The sequence below is a fragment of the Ambystoma mexicanum genome, chromosome 6q, assembly GCF_040938575.1.
Source record: "Ambystoma mexicanum isolate Mex_15411 chromosome 6q, UKY_AmexF1_1, whole genome shotgun sequence".
In the NCBI taxonomy this organism is placed as follows: domain Eukaryota; kingdom Metazoa; phylum Chordata; class Amphibia; order Caudata; family Ambystomatidae; genus Ambystoma; species Ambystoma mexicanum.
In genome coordinates, this window is record NC_090937.1 from 1646048428 (window position 1) to 1646065762 (window position 17335).

The 17335-nt window shown below is 46.2% G+C and overlaps 1 protein-coding gene across 5 annotated transcripts in view; it reads left to right on the plus strand.

Annotated features, from left to right (window-relative positions):
• The window catches only part of WDR54 (WD repeat domain 54), a 266084-nt gene that overhangs the window by 189390 nt on the left and 59359 nt on the right, over positions 1 to 17335 (plus strand). For all 5 annotated transcript variants that reach the window (XM_069632450.1, XM_069632451.1, XM_069632452.1 and 2 more), the window contains exon 7: positions 11089 to 11189. In XM_069632450.1, the coding sequence (XP_069488551.1) occupies positions 11089 to 11189 (101 nt within the window). The remainder of the gene's footprint in view (positions 1 to 11088; positions 11190 to 17335) is intronic.

The following is a 17335-nucleotide window of genomic DNA, read 5'->3' on the forward strand; positions in this document are numbered from 1 at the left end:
TTTGTATAGGGATGTTGTTTCAGGATTGGTCGGCTTCAGATTGTAACTTCTTGGAGCACGCAGGTCAGCTGGGCTCATCTGAGTGGAGTGTGGGGGTCAGGCGTTGTCCACGTTGCTGTAATTCATTCTATCTATCGTTTGCCCTTTTGGCCACACATATCTTAGCATTATTCATAAATCTTAACATATAATATATATCATTTAGACTTTTGAACTGAACAATAAAAGGTAAGTGTACATGGGTCTAGGTGTCTTATCTAACACAGTATTTCAAAAGCACATTAATCAAGTATCTCTTTGAATCTACTACGGGTGTTTTACTCTTTGTTAGTACAAGAAGAATATATGGCTACATGGGATTAGTGATAGGGGGTGAACTGGAGTGGCACACGGGTGAGGGGCATGCAACTGTTACATGAAGGAGCTGTGGGGTTAGGGGGCTTGTGGTCTATATTTCTTTAGAAGGGATCTGCTAGTGCAGAGGCAGATTTGTGGAGATGGATAGTTTTTTCCAGGACCGCTCACACACAGGGCAATGATGTAAAAGGAAGAGGAGAGATACAGTGTTTAGCTTGTTACACTTCATGCCCAAACTTCAGTGAGAACAGGACAGCCGTGGAGACGGCAAAGGGGAGGAGGTCAGGGGTTGGCATGATGGCTGTGCGCGGAGAATGAAGGGAGAGGTGCAGGCCTGCATTCAGCATTTACATGCGGTCTACTAGAAAATGGAGTTGGTAGTTAACACAAAATGGAATCTCGCGGCTCGTAGGCCATGCACAGTTATGGGTCATTCAATGGTAACCTCACACCTTGGCCAGAGGTGTGCTGTCAACTGTGGAATGAGCAGATCATGTGTGTCGTTAGGAATGAAGGTGGACCTGTGAGACCCTTCCTCCCTTACATTCCCCCCTTTCGTTACTTAAGTAACGAATACTGCAACTCTCCCAAACGTTTCCATTCGGCTTCCTCAGCCACTGCTTTATCCCAAGCCGGGATTCCCTTTCTTGGCATCCAGGCCCGACATACCACCATGAGGCTGTCCCCTGCCGTGCGTATTCATCTGGGGTACAAGTCATGTAGATCCAACCCCCGTCCCACTCCAGATCTACCAATACCTCATCGAACCATTCTAATTCCCGGGGTTCCTTAATTTCGGTGTACCATAACGGATCTACAATGTATCCAGTGTTGTGTATAGCAGTCTTTCTATATTTTGGTTCTGAATCTTCTCCTGTTTGGGCATGGGCTTCATGTGTTACCTGTACTACTCCTGCTGCGTTGCCCATTGTCACCATCATCATTGCACTATTAGGAATAGACTTTGCACAGCACCTGAGTCCCAATTGGCATACACAAAAAATTAGAAAAAGACGATGATGGGTATCAGTAGCTTCACAACCATTCCAAGCTACGACGGGACCCACTGTCAGGATCTATCCCTGGAAGATATGGCAGAAGTGGAAGTTTTCGCCGCGGAGACCCTGCACTTAGCAGTCCAGTCCTCATCCAACATGGCTGCCGTTATTATTTAAGCAAGCTCCGCCCACCTCCCGGCGCGTTGTATCTGTTTTGCTACTCCTAGTTGATACCAGCGCTCAGCCAAATTACTCTGTTTCGCTCTCTCTGAGTCCCTCCTGTTGTGCTACTCATACCCGCTCGTCTTACCTCTGTTTTTTTTGCCTTTCACTACTCCCTTGTTCCGTTCTCGGCACTTCTCCGCCACTCCTTTTCAGACTTTCCCTTTTACTTAGGCATCTTGCCTTTCGTACTAGCGGTTCGCCGCCTACCTCGCGTATCTTCGTGTTCCTCCCTGTGCCTTCGTGGATCCAACCGTTTCTGGTAAGTAGGGACTTCTTTACTTCTCCCTCTTTTCCTACCTTTCCCTCTCGGCTCGGTCCGATTCCCCATTCCGGACTCTCCTTCCTTTCTCTCTTCCTCCATTACTGCTCATTGCTGCTACCTCGCCTCTTCGGATTGGTGCCGGCCTCCTTTTCCTCGAGACACCTTCACTTCGGAGGATTGAACCAACTTGCTCGATCCACTCATATCTTGGCTTCGTCCCGGATCTCTCGATACCACATAAATCATTGGAGTCGCCCCATTAATACCATCTCGGAAAGGCTACACAGGGTTTTTTCACCGTCCATCGGTTTTTTCCCTGTCGCGGGGCTTTGGCTCCTCGGGGCCCCCCAAGACAGGTTCCACCTCCTGTCGAGGTGGCCTCCGAGGGAGCCAGACCCTACTTGCATGACAGGAGGTCCAGAGACAAGTCTACAAGGGAAGATACCAGAACCCTTCGAAGATCCTCCAAACACGCCAAGGACAAGCAAGAGGAAGCCTCAGGTGAGGAGAAGGGTGGTAACGGTGAACATTCTGACAGAATACAACGCCCAGACAGAATCATGGCTTCCCTTGAACAATATCAGGAACTGGTGGCAGCATTGCAGGGACTAACTCTAGAAGTCCAATCCTTGAAAACCGAAAATGCCGCCCTACGCCAACAAGTGGTCCTACATAGGGATGACCAAGGAGACCTACCACCCATGCCTTTATCCTTCGGAAAGTATGATGGCTATCCAGGCGGTCTAAAGGAGTACCTAGACGCCTGCCACGTATATTTTGCCTTTCGTCCCCACGCCTTTGAAACAGCCAGAGCGAAAGTGGGGTTTCTCATAGCTAATCTCACCGGAAATGCATTGGCCTGGGCCACCCCGTTGGTAACAATAAATGATCCTGCACTGGCTAATTATGACTCTTTTGTGGACCTTTTCAAGGCCAGATTTGATCGTCCAGAGGTTTTGTACACCTCTTTCGAAGCTATACTAGATGTAGAACAAGGTAACACTGATGTACAGACCTACATTTCTCGTTTCCTGAGACTGGTGGCGAAAACAGATTGGCCAGAATCCGCCAAACAGACGATCTTTCGGAGGGGACTTAAGGATGAGTTGAAGGATGAGTTAGCCCGAGTAGCTCGACCTCCGTCCTTTCAAGATCTCATGTCACTCACTCTCCAATTGGAGTATCGTCTTAACGAACGCCGCCTGGAAAGGAGAAGACCTCGTCTTAGTCAGCCTTCATCCAGCCCAGCTCCTCACCCTTCGAGGGAACCGTCCACCCGAGAGGAACCTATGCAGATAGGAGCAACCCGAGGCCCTCTCACACCTGCAGAACGCAAGAGACGCAGGGATTCAGGTCTCTGTATGTATTGCGGCTCTTCAAAACATCTGCTCAGAGATTGTCCAGAAGTACCTCCAAGAAGGAAGGAAAACTTCCACCCTCGGTCCTTTGCAAGGGAGGTCTCGGGGGGACAAGATACAGTCCTTGCAACCTTACCAGACCAACAGAATTAAGTGAGGATAATAGCCTGATGGTATTTCGAGTCAAACTTTGGACATCCAAGACTTCATGTGTGGAAGTCTTAGCCATGCTGGACTGTGGTGCCGCAGGGAACTTTATGGACGAAGGATGGGCCCGAGAACAACAGATCCCCTTTAAGCAGAAGGATAAGCCCATTCCAGTAGAAGGAGTGGATGGGACCCCCCTGTCCTCAGGCCCAATCCAATCCGAGACGATACCTTTACGTTTGGATTTGGGTGAGCATCAGGAACTGCTAGTATTCGATCTTATTAGAGCAGCCCACTTTCCCTTAGTGATAGGAATACCCTGGCTAAGAAGACATAATCCCCAAATAAACTGGACTACCAACTGTGTGCGTTTTGATTCTTCCTACTGTGAACAGCACTGTCAATCTGCCATTCGGGTCAAAGGAAAGGACAGGAACAACGGATCCCCTCTACTTAAGGTGGTCTCATCTGTTCCCCGTCAGTACCAAGAATATGCTGAGGTCTTTGAAGACACTACACCCAAACTCCTACCACCTCATCGGCCAGAGGATTGTGCCATAGAACTCACCCCGGAGTCGGCTGTCCCATTTGGCAGGATGTTTCCCCTATCTCTTTCCGAAAGACAGGCCTTAAGAAAATATCTAGATGACAACCTGCAGAATGGTCTAGTACAGGAATCAAGGTCTTCAGGGGGGGCTTCACTGTTTTTCATTCCAAAAAAGGACACCACCGAACTACGTCCCTGCATAGACTATAGAGGGTTGAATCGGATCACAATCCGTGATCGCTACCCTATGCCACTCATAAGGGACATCTTGGAAGCAGTGAGAGGATCCTCTTACTTCACCAAATTGGACCTCAGGGGAGCCTACCATCTCCTCAGAGTAAGGAGAGGTGACGAGTGGAAGACCGCATTTCGGACCCCATTCGGATTATATGAATACAGAGTTATGCCCTTCGGTCTGGTGAATGCCCCTGCAGTCTTTCAGAGGTTTATCGACAAGATTTTCTCCGACATGTTGTTTGTCTCGGTGGTCGTTTATTTAGACGACATATTGATCTATTCTCAAGAACTACTGGAACATCGTGAACAAGTCAAAAAGGTGTTACATCGACTCCGAGCAAATCACCTCCTGGTAAAACCAGAAAAGTGCCAGTTTGAGGTGACCTCTGTCTCTTATCTAGGTTATGTCCTCTCGAAGGAAGGGATCAGGATGGAACCCGGAAAGATAAAGGCGATCCTAGACTGGAAGGAGCCAAGAAGTGTCAAAGAGATCCAATCTTTCTTAGGTTTGGCAAATTTCTATCGCCAATTTATCCCCAACTTTTCTAACTTGATGCTACCCATTACAGGTCTCCTTAAAAAAGGGGTCCAGTACGCCTTTGGAGCAGAACAGAAAGGAGCCTTCTTACAGCTCAAGGAACTGTTTACCTCCGCTCCCATACTGGTACAACCAGATCAAACAAGACCGTTTATAATGGAAACTGATGCCTCAGGGGGAGCAGTGGGAGCCATTCTGTTGCAAAAGGCAGAAGACGGTCTCACGCATCCAGTAGCGTATTATTCTAAGACCTTGACAAAGAGCGAACGAAATTACTCTGTCTTAGAAAGAGAATTACTGGCCATCAAACTGGCATGCCAAGAGTGGAGACACTTATTACAAGGAGCAGCACACCCATTTCAGGTACGAACTGATCATCGTAACCTTAGAGTTTTACAGCAGATGGAGTGTACCAATGCCCGACATGCTCGGTGGGCATATTTCTTCTCCCAATATGACTTCAACATCACCTATTTACCAGGATCAGAGAATAAGATGGCAGATGCCCTCTCCAGATGTCCAGGAGAAGAAACTGACCACAATCAAGAGCATGATCTCTTATTTCCCAACCTAAAGATCACGGCAGGTGTCTCTCTCTTTTTGCAAGAACTTACCTCCCAATACGGTGCGCTATCAACCATACCAACCACTGTCAATCTGGCTGATGACGGTTTGTACTACCATGGTACTGGGTTGTTTCTCCCATCCAAAGGACTTCAGGAGCAGATCCTCTCCTGGTGTCATGATACCCCCCTGGCTGGACACCCCGGTATCAAGAAGACTCAAGATCTCATAGGTCGAAGGTTTTGGTGGCCAGAACTCCACAAGGATGTGGAGAGATATGTCTCGTCCTGCCCGATTTGTGCTACCAATAAATACCAAACAGGCAAACCGTTGGGCGAACTGCAACAACCTACCCTACCCACCCAACCTTGGGAACATGTGTCTACGGATTTTATTGTCGATCTCCCAAAATCAGAAGGAATGACCGCAATCATGGTAACTATTGACTCATACAGTAAACTGGCCCACTTCTCGGCATTGGAAAGTCTTCCGTCAGCTCCAAAGACTGCTTCAGTCTTCCTCCGGGATATTGTACGTTTGCATGGCCTACCTCGTACCATAGTTTCAGACAGAGGTACCCAATTTACCTCTAGATTCTGGACTTTGTTATGTCAACAGTTGGGGATTCACAGAGCACTATCGTCAGGATTTCATCCACAGAGTAACGGGCAGACAGAGAGACTTAATGCCGGACTTGAGCAGTACTTAAGATGTTTTTGCAGCAACAGACAGGAGAACTGGTCTTCCTACCTCGCGCAAGCCGAGTTCGCCTATAACAACAACTACCATACCTCGACTAAGATGAGCCCTTTCTATTGCACTTATGGTTACCATCCTCAGCAGATGCCTTGGTCTGGAATGCAGTCCACCAAATCTCCTGCCATAGATGACCGGTTATCAGAACTAAAGAAGGTACATAAGTTGGCAAAAGAAGCATTAGAGGATAGCCGACTAGCACAAAAGAAGTGGGCCGACAGAAGCAGAAGACCCAACCCAGATTGGAAGTCCGGACAGAGGGTCTGGTTGTCCACAAGATATTTACCCAAGTGGATACACACCGGCAAATTCGCTCCACGATATCTGGGTCCTTATCCTATTGTGAGACAAATAAACCCAGTCGCCTACGAAATCCGCATGCCAAAGAAACTCCAGAGAGTACACCCTGTTTTCCACACATCACTACTTAAAGAATATAAGGTGGATCCTTTCTCACGAAAGTTTCAGAAGACCAGGACTCCGTCCACAGTAGAACCACAAGAATATGAAGTGGAATACCTAGTGGATTCCCGGTATTATCAAGGCCGTCTCCAATATCTTGTCCATTGGAAAGGTTTCTCCACTGAAGAAAGAACCTGGGAACCCAGACACCACCTGCATGCTCCAAGATTACTGAGAGAGTTTCACCTGAGATACCCGGGAAAACCTGGGGGCTTTCGGAGGGAGAAGGGTTATACTGTCAGGATCTATCCCTGGAAGATATGGCAGAAGTGGAAGTTTTCGCCGCGGAGACCCTGCACTTAGCAGTCCAGTCCTCATCCAACATGGCTGCCGTTATTATTTAAGCAAGCTCCGCCCACCTCCCGGCGCGTTGTATCTGTTTTGCTACTCCTAGTTGATACCAGCGCTCAGCCAAATTACTCTGTTTCGCTCTCTCTGAGTCCCTCCTGTTGTGCTACTCATACCCGCTCGTCTTACCTCTGTTTTTTTTGCCTTTCACTACTCCCTTGTTCCGTTCTCGGCACTTCTCCGCCACTCCTTTTCAGACTTTCCCTTTTACTTAGGCATCTTGCCTTTCGTACTAGCGGTTCGCCGCCTACCTCGCGTATCTTCGTGTTCCTCCCTGTGCCTTCGTGGATCCAACCGTTTCTGGTAAGTAGGGACTTCTTTACTTCTCCCTCTTTTCCTACCTTTCCCTCTCGGCTCGGTCCGATTCCCCATTCCGGACTCTCCTTCCTTTCTCTCTTCCTCCATTACTGCTCATTGCTGCTACCTCGCCTCTTCGGATTGGTGCCGGCCTCCTTTTCCTCGAGACACCTTCACTTCGGAGGATTGAACCAACTTGCTCGATCCACTCATATCTTGGCTTCGTCCCGGATCTCTCGATACCACATAAATCATTGGAGTCGCCCCATTAATACCATCTCGGAAAGGCTACACAGGGTTTTTTCACCGTCCATCGGTTTTTTCCCTGTCGCGGGGCTTTGGCTCCTCGGGGCCCCCCAAGACAGGTTCCACCTCCTGTCGAGGTGGCCTCCGAGGGAGCCAGACCCTACTTGCATGACAGGAGGTCCAGAGACAAGTCTACAAGGGAAGATACCAGAACCCTTCGAAGATCCTCCAAACACGCCAAGGACAAGCAAGAGGAAGCCTCAGGTGAGGAGAAGGGTGGTAACGGTGAACATTCTGACACCCACTCGAACAGGTTTTCGAACCATGTGCTGGACTGCACTCCTCCTTCCTTCATTCTTTCTCCGAGATTATGCACTGCTGAACACATAGTGAGTCTCTAGCACTCACACCATCTCCTGACTCCTTAACACCCATCCGCATGCCTGACCGCATGGGTTGCTCTCTACTGGAGCCTGGCAAGCCATGCTAAGCATTATATTTGGCCAAATACACACACGCTTTCTAATCTTATTCAATGGCTTCCAACTTTCTGGACTTTGGTCCCCGAGGGTGCTACTACCACCAGCGCACAGAGACTATAATAAATGTAAAAGGCGCTATATAAATGACAGTTACAATACAATAGCATAGACGATTGCAGATGGGCACATTCTGGTTCCCTTTTTCCTCCAATGTACACAATTGTGCAAACCCAATGGTCTGTGGTGAAGTTATTCACAACAGTATGCCCAAACGCTGCATACTGATGTGTGCGGGTAGCCATGCCTGCGACCAGTGTCCACCGGAGCGGTGCGTTATACGTGCCTTTCAGATTTCGTGGTGATTTGTTGTATGTGTGCCTGATCAGGTATTGGTTTCTTCTGTCGATTGTTGCGGCTGCGATAAAATGGTTGGCGACAGTCTATACTCCAACTAATTGCAATTAGTGGAGCATTGGTTTTACTTACAGGCTCTTCTAGGTGGATAGCATGGCACATGTGCCCAGATATTGTGCACTTACTGAACCTTCTCAATTGTTACCTTTACGATTTGCGGCCCATTCCCATAGTTCATCCATGCTCGATGCCCGCCAACCCTCAAGTCCTTCCAGTGCGATTCTGGGACTAGTTATTGATTGCCTTACAGGAGTAATGCACAGGAAACCCCCACCTGGCTTTCTGGTGCAAGACATGGCCATGGCACAATTCCTCCCCTGACAATTCCCAGCAGAACGTCCCAATCTGTCTGAGTGCGATGGTGGTGAGTCTATCTCAACCACTTTGAGTGCGTTGCCTGTTTTCCCCATACATGGCAGGCGCAGTGACTAATCAATCCTGAGATATGTCATATGTGAAGGGCTGTGTTTCAGCTGGTGGTGCTTGTGTGAAGCCAGGGTCATGATTGGTGTTTGATAGTGTGTGTGGCCTGGCCCGCTGCGATAACGGTTGGCACCGCCATGTGCTGCACGTTCCTATGCTCGGATTGGGAACTGGACGGTTAGTGACAGGCTTCAGGATAATATAGCAAATAGCTAGGTTTTGAGGATTTTTTGACAGAAAGGTATTTCTTGGTGCAGTGGATGTGCAGAGGAAGAGTGTTCCAGATGGTGGGAGCTAGGATAGAGAAGGCTGAGCCGCCAACTCTGATGGAGTGTTAAGGGGAATAGCGAGGAGGAGAGCTGAGCCTGATGGGATTTTTCTGGGGGGGGGTTGGTAGTGGATGATTTTATTCTGTGGGAACTCTGGTCCTCTATTATCGAGGTCATGTGTGTGATGCACGTGGATCTGAAGACTGTTGTTAGGCTAAAAGGGGGACAGTGTAGGACTCTGAGGGTGATATATTCTCTGGGCGAGAGGGCAAGGAGCAGTCTGGCTTCTGAGTTAAGGATTTGTTGGAGCTTCCTGAGGCTGGTGCGCTCAGAAGGAGGGAGTTGGTGTAGTGTAGGCGGGAGACTATGATGGCCAGTATTGCAGAGACTCTCTATGTGATTGGGAAAGATTTGCTTTAGGATGCGTGAGTGGAAGTGTCAGGTTCCGGATGTGGAATTGAGGTGTTTAGAGAGTGATAGGTCTGCACCCATAGTGCATCCAAGATTTTTAACGTAGGTGGAGGCGGCAGATGGGGCTCCCTGGGCTATTGGCCATGATAAAATTTGGGGGATCAGAGCCGTTCTGCCGCATGTTAGGATTTCTGATTAGCCCGGGTTGAGGGTTAGGTGGTTGGTCGTCATCCATAGGTTTATAAACCCGAGAAGTAAGAGGTGAGGTTGGGAAGTGGGGAGGATGGGGTGTTGGCAATTTTGAAAATGTTTTGGTTGTCCTCTGCGTAATTGTAGCAGATATGGTTGTGAAAGCGGATGAGAGTCAGCAGTGGGCTTGGATAGATGTTGAAGAAGACGAGTGAAAAGCAGGCTCCTTGCGGCACATCTATTGTGGCGGGCAGGGAGTGTAGGAGAAAGGTGGGAGGAGAATGATTTGCGAGCAATTGAAAATAAAGGATGTGATGCAATTAAGGGTGGAATCTTTGATTCCTAGGGTGAGGAGCTTGTTCCTGAGCATTGTGTGATTGATGGTATCAAAGGCCGCAGATAGATCCAGGAGGAAGAGCGCAGCACCACCCTTCTGAATTGGCAGTTCCTTAGAGGTCATCTCAGATAGAGACCAATGAGGATTCCATTCCACCGAGGGGGCTGGGTCGAGGAGGCTATTGGCTTCTGTGAAGAGGCCAAGGTGCTTGTATTCCACACGGTCAATTAGTTTAGCAATGAAGCAGGTGTTGGAGATTTGGCGGCAGCTTGATGGGGAGAGTTGGTCGAGGCTTGGTTTTCTGAGTAGCGGTTTGACATGCAAGGTTTTGAAAGCCTCTGAGAAGGTGCCAGATGAGACGGATTTATTGATGATGCAGCGGGCTACGCTGCCAACATGGGTAAGGATATTTTTTAGAAGGGGGTGTGGGCAAGGACCTACAGGTGAGTGCGAGTAAGCTGCAGAAATCGGCCTAGGGAAAAGGTGTGAATGAAGCGAAAGGAGGACGAGGAAAAGATTGGGTTTGAGCGAGGGCAGGATGTGGAGGGTGCATTCGAGCTAGTTTTGTGGTGATGGTATGATGTCTTTCAAGCGCAACGTTATGAATGTGGTGCGTGATTTGTTGTTGCAAGTCAAGGGGATGCACTAGGACATTTCTACTATACTAACTGATAAGCAGCACCATAATTTAAGGCTACAAAATGATTTGTCGTTTTCAGTGGAGGTAAATGGATGAGAATTTATTGTGTTGTTTCCGCCGGTGTTCCTAATTTACCACTATTTGATGCATGCAGTATTTTGTTTAAAATGTACTGCACGCCTTAAAGTATCGTAGGTGCTCTCTACACATACGTATTGTTTTCTCCTGATGCGTATTATTTACTTACATTGGCCCAATATGTTTTGAAGCTAGTGAATGCTCAGAGGGCATTACGGACTGGCCCAGGTTTTTGGGCTAATAGTTAGTATCCCTCTCTTGATCCACCAAGTAACTGTTTTGTGATCAAATATGTGTCAATTACATTGAATGTGTATATGCCTGCTAAGCCTCCTAGGCCAGAGATAAACTTGTTAGGCTTCTGAAGCACGTGGTTCTAATGCCTTTTTTTGGGTGACCATGCTAATCACTTGGCTGTATGATGTAACATTGCAAGATGCAGCATTCATAAACATTCTCTAAATCGGCACCCGGTAGCTCACCTATTTCAACACTTATTCCAGGATTGTGCTGCTGACCTGGTGACTGCAGATGACTCCGGGGTTCTCTGTGTCTGGAAGTCAGGAGAAGATTTCAAACTTTTGAGCAAGATTTCTGCGTATGGGTAAGCAACGCATTCATCAAGGGATGGTGGCACCTTTTTATTACTTGCTCACGGAGGTTGTATCACTTTAGCTGAAGGCCTCTGATGTCGTCGTTGGTCTTTTGTCTCAGTAGAAACCACTGATGATATAAATCTAAGAACTCGCCATGAACAACCCACACTTATCCCTCTCAACACCTTTCCTTCACCATTACACCCTCATTTCCTTCACACACCACATAGCTGCTGTCACTAAAATATGTAACACCTTCTCCGCAAGATGAGACACATCCTTCCCCCTTATTAGGTAAGATTTTCCTATTTATGAATAATCGTCCTAACCCGTGTCATCCCCAGAACTTTTTGCTTGGACTTTGTCCTTCTTGTACATTGTCCCTAGGTGAAGGGAAATCATTTTCCCCTCTCGTCTAGTCTTTTACTCTTTTTATGGGTGAAGGGGAATCATTTTCCCCTCTCGACTAGTCTTTTACTCTTTTCATGGGTGAAGGGGAATCCTTTTCCCCTCTCGTCTAGTCTTTTACTCTTTTTATGGGTGACCTACAGTGTACGGTTGGAGTTATAGTTTCCTATAACTTTTGGGCTAGGCGGGGTTGCCCCTTTGGGCTCCCCTGTTAATTTCTCTTCCATTTACTTGAGTGAACTACTGTTCCCAAGTAGTAAAGAGGGATTTTCATCCCCCTTTACATTTTATATAGTGAGCCAGCACACCCCACCTTATATGGAGTGCTGGGGGGATCCAATGTATCCCCTTTCTTACTTACCTGGCAACATTTTGTTACAATTGTGAGTTTACATGAATGGCTGGTGGCAGTGGTTTTACCTTTATGACTTTTAGTCTTTATTACTTGCAGGTTGTTAATTCAGCCCTGGTAATGCACAGAAGGGCCTCCATTTTGCTAAAATGGTGGGCTCCTTCTTTTTTTGCTATTTCTTTTGTGCTTGCTGTTTCTGAGGTCTTTCCCTGCCATTCAAGGCAGGAACGACCTTAGTGGAGGTTTTGTCTTCGGGTTCCCCGCCCAGGCTCCAAAGTGTCTGAGAAGGCAGGAATCGGGGAAGGAGTCCAAAACTCCTCAGCCCTTTGTCTTTCACCTTGCCTGGAAGGAACAAACAAACACGAACAAGTCCCAGTTTCCCTGCGCCAAGGAAGTGTACAGATTAAAGGTTGAAATCCAAGTGATTTATTTGTGCACGGAGAAGAGCCTGACACGTGTTTCGAGCTTTAACCAGCTCTTCATCTCAGACTTGGGTAACAGGAACAGTTGAAAGGAAATTAAAACAATCATAATTAATTAAAAAAAACACAATTTGGAAGAAGAATGGCATGTCACACACGGACAAAATGGGGGGGTGGTTTAACAAGGTACATTGAAACATGTTACACACAATTTGGTGCAAAAACAATATACACAAACAAAAAAATCGATTGAAAAACATGACATAAGGCACCATATGATAAGAAGAAAAAGAAGTCAGTTCTGCATATTGTCGGAGTTCATGAATTGATGAATGTTCAAGGAGCAAAGGAAACAGAAAGAAAAAGAGAGAACAATAATGCAAAATTAAAATGAAAAAATATGAGTGACTTCAGCAGCGCAATCTGAAACCAAAGAGCCAACTAAGTCTTTTGAAATGGAAGTCTTGTATTGAGAAAAGCAATAACCAAAGGGAATTACCTTCGCTTCATTTAAGGAACTTCTGAATGCAGAAAAAAGCACAATGCCAGAAAGTCATTCTGCCGAGATAAGGAACCAAATTAAAATTGCCAAATATGAAGAAACCCAAGTGAACAAATGGACGTAGAAAATGATTAATTGAAAGCATACCTCTAAATGCCTCACATTTGCGGTAAGTCTGCTATTAATAAAGAACAAATTCGAAAGTCAATATCACGTATATACAACAGCCGTTGCATCTTGTATTATGATTAGGTTTGTCAATGAAAAAAACCCAACACCACATTAGAATGCTAATAACTAAACAAAAATGCTACGAACTTCCATTGGCACGTAACTTCTATACAAATAAGAGCATTAATTGCTTAATTCAATGCTCTGCATGTGTTAATGACCTGTAATTGTATCCTGATAACACACGGGGACCGTGTAAGAACGTCTTACCTCAGCGGCCATAGAGAAATGGCAACAAGAATTCCAGCGCGAGTTCCGCGAGATAGAAATGGGACTTAAGAAAGACATCATCCAAAGGGAGACAGTGGGAGATAGAATGTGTTTAGTGCACAATTGCGGGCCGCCATATTGGGTGAGTTAAAAAAGAAAAATTAGATTGAAAAAGCCAGCATGGTTGATGCGCAATAATACTTACTGGAAAGAAACACTAAGGGGCGATAAAGAAATGATCAAATCAATTGCCACATTACCACTTGCTATGATGGAAAAGTGATTTATAAAAATCAAATCCATCAAATTACCATTGTAAGGAGACCTATTGGCAACATTTGCGAATTTCCTTTCATGTTACCTCAGCCTCAGCTGAAGAGCTGGTCAAAGCTCGAAACACGTGTCAGGCTGTTCTCCGTGCTCAAATAAATCACTTGGATTTCAACCTTTAATCTGTACACTTCCTTGGCGCAGGGAAACTGGGACTTGTTCGTGTTTGTTTGTACCTTCTCAGCTGTCCTATACTGGCAGTATATCCACACCTCCCAGACACCTGGAGCCTTGGCGTACTTTTTATAATTTTCCGACATACAAGCGCTGTGGATTAGTGACTTTTTTTGCCAAATTGTGTTCTTGCCTGAAAGGAACCAACTCCCAGTCGATTGGACAGCCAGACCGCCCCTTATTTTAAAATGCAGTTAGAGAATGCAATGGTTGTGTTGTAGTTCTGATAAAAACTCCAAACCTGTAAGCTGCTGCTGACAAGTCGACCACTGGAGCTGAAACCGAAGAGAAAGATGAAGAAAAGACTGCTGTAGCAATTTCCAGCAACTGGAGACCCTGCTGCCTAACCAGAGCCTGCTGTTACCTTTCCTACCAAGCGATCTGGAAGCGACCCCGAAAAGGATGACCCCGATCCAGAGCCTGGTCAGACCCACTTGACTCAAGAAGGCCTGCATTTTGAGCCATCCCTTGACATGCTGCGACCTTGCCGGGCTGCAATACCCTGGGACCTCAAGCCATTACACGGTGCACAGTCTTCTGAATTCCGAATTGCACTGACACTTTGGTGGCATCCTTCTGGACCTCCAGAGACTTGATTTGAATCCTTGAAGTCCCCTGCTAGACCAGATTAGTGACGAGAATCCGACCAGCGATATTCAGCCTTCTCCTGGCTCCTGAAAAGGGTGTCAAAACCACAGAACTGCATCCATCTGCAAAGAAACCCTTGCCAGGAGTTTTACGCATTTATCCCGGCTGCAAATTCCCTTCCTGTCCTGTCTTCAGTCTTCCCGACAAGGAATTAATTGACTGGGTATTTGGCTGCAGACCCTGAAGGCTTCCTGCTGCAAACTCGCCTTGGTTCGGGTATAACTTACCTTAAGCCTTGTGTGATTCCTGTGAAGTTTTAGGGTGATTCATGTGATTGGGAGTCCTCTCATCCAGTTCTCCCAGGCTGTGTCTTCTCTGAAGTCCCTGGAACCTTTCTACCACTCTAAAGTAAAATACTTACTTGTTTGACCAGCTTTCCTCAGGAACTCTCACTCTTCCTACAGCTGTGCCTATCCTGACCAGTCTGTTGGCCACTAGAGGCCTACTGACCACCTCCTGCCACCGAGAACACTCATGCTCAAAGAATAGGGAAGGATTTATAAGGTTTGGGCATTTGCCTGGCAAATGCAAAGGTGTTTAAAGGTTACTTACCTGTAATAGAGTTGGTTTGGTAACTGTCCCTCTGAAAAATGAGCAGTTACATAAGTTCTTACTATCCTTTGAATGTGTTTTGCCAATATGAAAATTATATATAATGTTATTTTACTCACCTGTGAATTGGTTGGCCCACTTACCAAAAGGAATGCTGATGGCTTCACCTAACTATTTCTTTCATAATAGAAGTGTATACGTTTACCAACTGGGTCTTGCTTCCCCTGACCTGCCATATAGCCTGTCTAGAATAAGTCTGCCTTGGGTTTTACTTAGCTTGAATAGCTGTGTGCAATTCTTAATAAGTATATTGTGGGTTTTACTTACCCTGGTCTGCCTTCTGCCATCCTAAAATAAGTTAGAGAGTTATTGCTTACCTTAGTCTGTGTTCCACTGAACTGAAAAGCAACTCTAGCAGTTTTTTACAACATTAGATCTCACTCGCCTTGTACAACGGAGGGTTATCCTGAATGCAGTTATAGGTTCATATATTTCATGAAGGAGTTTTTCCCTATTCAGAAAAGTAGCCTGGTAACAGGGTTGGTTTACTAAGTGATTTCTCGACTGAGGGTCACTGCATAACTGACAGGGTCTACTACCCTTGAATGATTGTATGTAATCTAAAAGTAACTTGTGGTTTTACTCCACCTGAATAGGTGTTCTATTCTAAATGTGTATGATTCGGTCTGACTTGCCTTGTGTTGTGTTTTTATATTGTGTTTATGATTATATGACAAGGTACTTACCCACCAAGATTTACCTTGGCCTATTTGTATTTATAATAAACCATTATTTTGTATAAAACTTCTTGGTGTAAGTGTTTCTGTTGAACTATTTGGATGCTACATGTTCTTTGTACTTTCCTACAGCCCTCTCTCCCTCCTAAGCTAAGTCTGGTTGCTCTTTCTATGCTATCGTATACTCAGGCCTTATACTTAGAGTGGGGTTTTGTACTGTCTCAGTTGTATTGTTTTATTAAGCCCTTAGTTCGACTCCAGAAAACTGTCCTAACACCCCTGGGAACTTCTGCCATACAGCCGAAGCACTAGTTCCCTCCAAGCGGGACTCAGGAAATGCTCTTGTCAATGAATGTCCAACAACTACAATTCCTCTGCAACATACAACACATCTTCTCCCCTCCCCCCAAACACCTGCACCACGGTACAAGCATTATTTCTGTCCTAGCTGGACAATGGAACCGCTCTCCTCACTGGACTCTACAACAGCACCCTGGCCCCCTGCGAGCCATACAGAACGCAGCGGCACGAGTCATCCTGCACCTACAGCGAAGGCGTCCTGAAGTAAAACACAGACAGACAACAGATTCAAAACTAAGGTGGAATTTCCCTACCTGAACAAAACTAAGGAACGTCTGAGTCAAAGTTCAACTCAAAAGTGTCTGTGTCCAAAACCTATCCTTGCCCTCACAACTAAAGCTAAACAACGTGTAGGGATGTTAGCAATGAAAGAAATGGTGATTAAAATAAATTTCTGAGCTTCCAGCTCCCAGCTTACTTTTCCACTTCCCTACCCCAAGTTCAAGAAAGTTCCACAAAAGTCTTGGGATTACCTTTCCCGAGTTGATGACAATTTCACAGATCCTCAGGGTACCCTTCCCCAAGTTCAAATAACACAGTTTCAAAGAAAAGGATCTTGAGGTTCCTGTCCTCAAGCCAGCACCAAAGTTCAGCAAGTCTCAGGATTCCCTTCCCCAAGACTTCAGCTTGCCAAGTTATACTTAGTCTCCGTCTCTCAATGTACAAAATAATTCCAGATCAATTTGAGACTCCCTCTGGATTGGATTAACAGTTAAGTCAAATTATTCCTTCTTGGTTTACTTCAACAATGTCTTTGGCTTTGATAATTGAAGGTTCCCTGGTCTTGGTGCAGACGTCAGACCGCACCGTCCACCCGCTACAGCTCGCGCAACCAGGAACCCTAGGCTCTTTAGCCCACCTAGGATCTTCTGTATCTGCCCATGTGTAAATGCTCACCCTCACTTGGCTTCTCCTTGTCAGCCTCTTGGCTTTGCCACAATGTGTCACATATCCTTTGCCAGTCTTTGGCCTTTCTGCACAGTATTCATGCATAAAGTTCACTTTGCAGTGATTTTATTTCTTCCCCACCTTCCTATGAGGCTCTTTCGCAATCTTTCACACACTCTTATTTCGTGCGTTGCTGTCAAATGGGAAATTTCACATTCATCCGTCATCCGGTCGTAACTCTGCCCATAAAGTGTTCATTCAGTTTGGTATTCCATATTAGCAATCGTTCACTTTGGCCACTTCACTATTCTCCCAACCCTTGGCTTCGGGTTTGTTTCAT